A 3,337-nucleotide genomic window follows, 5' to 3' on the forward strand; every position below is an offset into this window, starting at 1 on the left:
TCTATGATTAACACCCTCCACAATAAAAATGATTAATCAACCTCTCATAATTACAAAAAAATGAACAAAATGAAAAATTATGATTGGTTGAATACGGTTTGCACGGTTTGTACAAATTGAGTGGTTTGCATTTGATCGCTCCCCTATATATATATATATATATATATATATATATAGAAAGTAGAAACAATGTAAGTTTTGCTGACGTGAGACTCCAACAGTATAAAACTTACGTTGGTGTATAGATAAGATACTTGAGAGTAGGCAAGGTTTCGAAGATATGATGCGGAACAACTTCAACGTTACTATGCCCCATACATCTAAGGAAATCGAACGCCAAGATGTAGCCGTAGAACATGATAATCGAACCATATCCGATCAAAGTAGTTGCAACGATCGGAACTCCAATAATCACACAAAGCAATAAATGCTCCAAAAATGTAGCATTCCCACCTGCACCAAAAATGGCAAAACATTTGAGAAATAAAAGAGCTTTGACTGTTTGACTTTTCCTCTCATCTCGTTCTTACAAGATTAATCATAGAGCTTTATTGAAGATTGATCAACCTAGGGACTATCAGTTCCTATAAACTTTAGTCGTATAAAGTATTTTATTATGACGTTTAGACATTTTAGGCGTCCTATAAAACCAATTTTGTTGTAGTGTTCACAAATCATCAAATGCTACCAAAATGGATCTTCAATTTACCTGTAAATGGATGATTCACTTTAGAACTATGGTGTAGCCAGTGATATTGTTGGAAGAAATATGATGAATGCAGCAATCTATGAAGCCAATAATACAAAGGTTCCGAGATCCCGATATGGAAAAGTAGACACAACACGATCCCGGTCGTTTCCCAAATCGGGAAATTGGCGATTGAAGGATGGATCAAGAAGGGTATTGAAGCTACAAATGCTTGAAGTATGATGAAATTGTCCCTGTGATTAAAAGACGCGTAAATGTCATCAAAAACCCTTAAAAAACGGGGTAATATGCATTAAAATGCAATGAAGTTTGCCTTGATTCCCGTTTAATGTTTTTCTCGATCGATGTAACAAAGTTCTAAAATTTCCATGTTTGTACCCGTTTTGACCGGTAACCTGTTGATCTTGTAAAATTTAATCACGTGGATACTCGTTTATGAAAGATTTAAGAAATGGGTTTAAGAGTAGGCGATAAATTTGGCGTCTACGGTAAAAAAAAATGAAAATGTTGAACTTTGTGGCGAACGAACGTGTGAGAAGGTGAGAAGTGTGAGAAGGGATCGGATCCTTGATCACCTTTAATCTCAAACCCACCCATGAATCGCGCTTGATACGGGGATTAATACGGTGCATTTTGGTGCATCTTATCCTAATATGCATCCGAGGGTGTGGAGATCACTTCTTACACTTCTCACCTTAACCCTCCTTCTCACCGGAACCCAAACCTAAACTTTGTTACGTTAAAAAGGAAATTTTGAAACTTTGGTAAATTGATTTAGAAAACGAATCTTTGTTACATTTTGTGCATGCAAATATGCACAAAATGCAACGAAGTTTGCCTTCGTTTCCTAGTCAAAATGGGTATCCATTTACGAAAGGGTTAAAGGTGAAATAGGCGATAAATTTGACAACTACGGTAAAAAAAATCTGAAAATTTTGAACTTTGTTACGTTAAAAAAGAAATTTCGAAACTTCCGTTACTTAACTTTGAGGAAAAAAAAATCTCCATTACATTAAATAGGAACTAAACGAAACTTTATCGCATTTTGCACGGAAAAGATGCACAAATTTCATTAAAAACTCATAAAACCGGCAATATGCATCAAAATGCAACGAAATTGTCTTAGTTCTACTTTTTAGTTTCTTTTCTCAATTCGATGTAACGAAGTTTCAAAATTTTCTATTTTATACCCATTTTGACCGGTAACCTGCAAACAGATTTTGTAACATTTGATGACGTGGGTACCCGAAAGATTTACGAAAAGGGTTAATGAAAATTTTGAATTTTTTACGGTGAATTGATTGAGAAAAACATTATCCGTTGCATGAAATAAGAGAACTAAACCAAACTTTGTTACATTTTGATCCATTTTATCACGTAAAAAACGCATACAATGCATCAAATACAAAGGGAAAAGAGGAATTACCAATGCCATTCGTTGTCGATTTGATCGAAATCGATCCCGTTTTGAGATATTCGATGATTTCGATTAATGAAAAACATGTTATCACATGAATTCCATATCTGGTGTACAATCCCTCTTAATGAAGACAAGATTAGAATATGCAAACACCAATCATACTCACTTTGCCTCTTTCCGTACATTCTTGAATACATGAACTCACCAAGAAATGGCCCAAATAAGATGTACTGATTCAAGAAACACACATTTGAACCCATTTCAGAACACCAAAAACAGATACAAAATCTACCAAAAAAAACCCACATAAAATCAGTTCAAGAATCACAAAATAGGCACCACCCTTTGATTTGAGCTTGGCTCCAAAGGTCAAAAATACCAGGAGGTCCCAAGATGAAATCCAAGGAGGAATAAAAATTGGCTGTTCAAATGCGGTGACTCCGGACTATTTGGTCGCCCTGGGATTAGTCGGCTCGCATGGCTGGTTGGATATCCAGGTTAATAAAAAAAAAGAACCCAAGATTTCAAGAAAATCATACCTTGTAACTCCCTAAATTCTGCCATGGCCAACTGAAGAATGGAGCTCCCATTTTCCCAGAAAAAGAGACCCTTTTTTCATCATCAAAATCTTTCTTGATTTCTAGTTTTTGGGTCTCCATTTTCTTGAAAACCTTTGAACAGAATACTGTAAAAAACCCTCTTTTTTGTGGGCTTCTTCTGTCTGTGTAAGTTCTGAAAAAGCTTGGTGTTCGTGGCAGACTATATATACATATAGATATAGAGATATAGATATAGATATATAGATATATAGATATAGATGTATAGATATATGGTTAGAGAGAGAAAGAGAGATGTTTAAGAAGGGTTTATGGAATTTAAAAATGGTGAGGGTAGCAGTTGAGGGTATCAATCAGACTAATGGAATTAATGGAGATGGAAGGCAAATGGGAATAGGAGGGTGGTGTCGTGGTAGTTTTTAGTTGAGGTTATTTTTGGAAGTTTGCTTATTAATTTTTGTCTTTTGCTAAATTGGTCCAACTCCAAAATCCTAAGGACGCGTTTGGTTGATTTCTGAATAAATGAAATTTGTCAAAAGAATTGGAATCTGGAAGTAATTGGAATTGAATGTTATCAGGTTTGACCAAGTGTTTGGTGGGTAGGAATGAAATTTAATCTGTCTAATGAATTGGAATCTGTCTATTTGGTTT

The 3,337-nt window shown here is 35.1% G+C and overlaps 1 protein-coding gene across 1 annotated transcript in view; it reads right to left on the reverse strand.

The window, feature by feature from the left end:
- LOC112511690 (protein ECERIFERUM 3-like) overlaps positions 1-2,774 on the reverse strand; it is an 8,201-nt gene extending 5,427 nt beyond the window's left edge. Inside the window, exons 1-4 of the mRNA XM_025117401.1 lie at positions 2,669-2,774; positions 2,136-2,359; positions 710-942; positions 234-453 (exon numbers count right to left, since the gene is read on the reverse strand). Coding sequence (XP_024973169.1) covers positions 234-453; positions 710-942; positions 2,136-2,359; positions 2,669-2,719 — 728 coding nt within the window. The 5' untranslated portion in view covers positions 2,720-2,774. The remainder of the gene's footprint in view (positions 1-233; positions 454-709; positions 943-2,135; positions 2,360-2,668) is intronic.
- Positions 2,775-3,337: the final 563 nt, after the last annotated feature.

Source organism: Cynara cardunculus (assembly GCF_001531365.2).
Source record: "Cynara cardunculus var. scolymus isolate 2C chromosome LG 4, CcrdV1, whole genome shotgun sequence".
Taxonomy (NCBI): domain Eukaryota; kingdom Viridiplantae; phylum Streptophyta; class Magnoliopsida; order Asterales; family Asteraceae; genus Cynara; species Cynara cardunculus.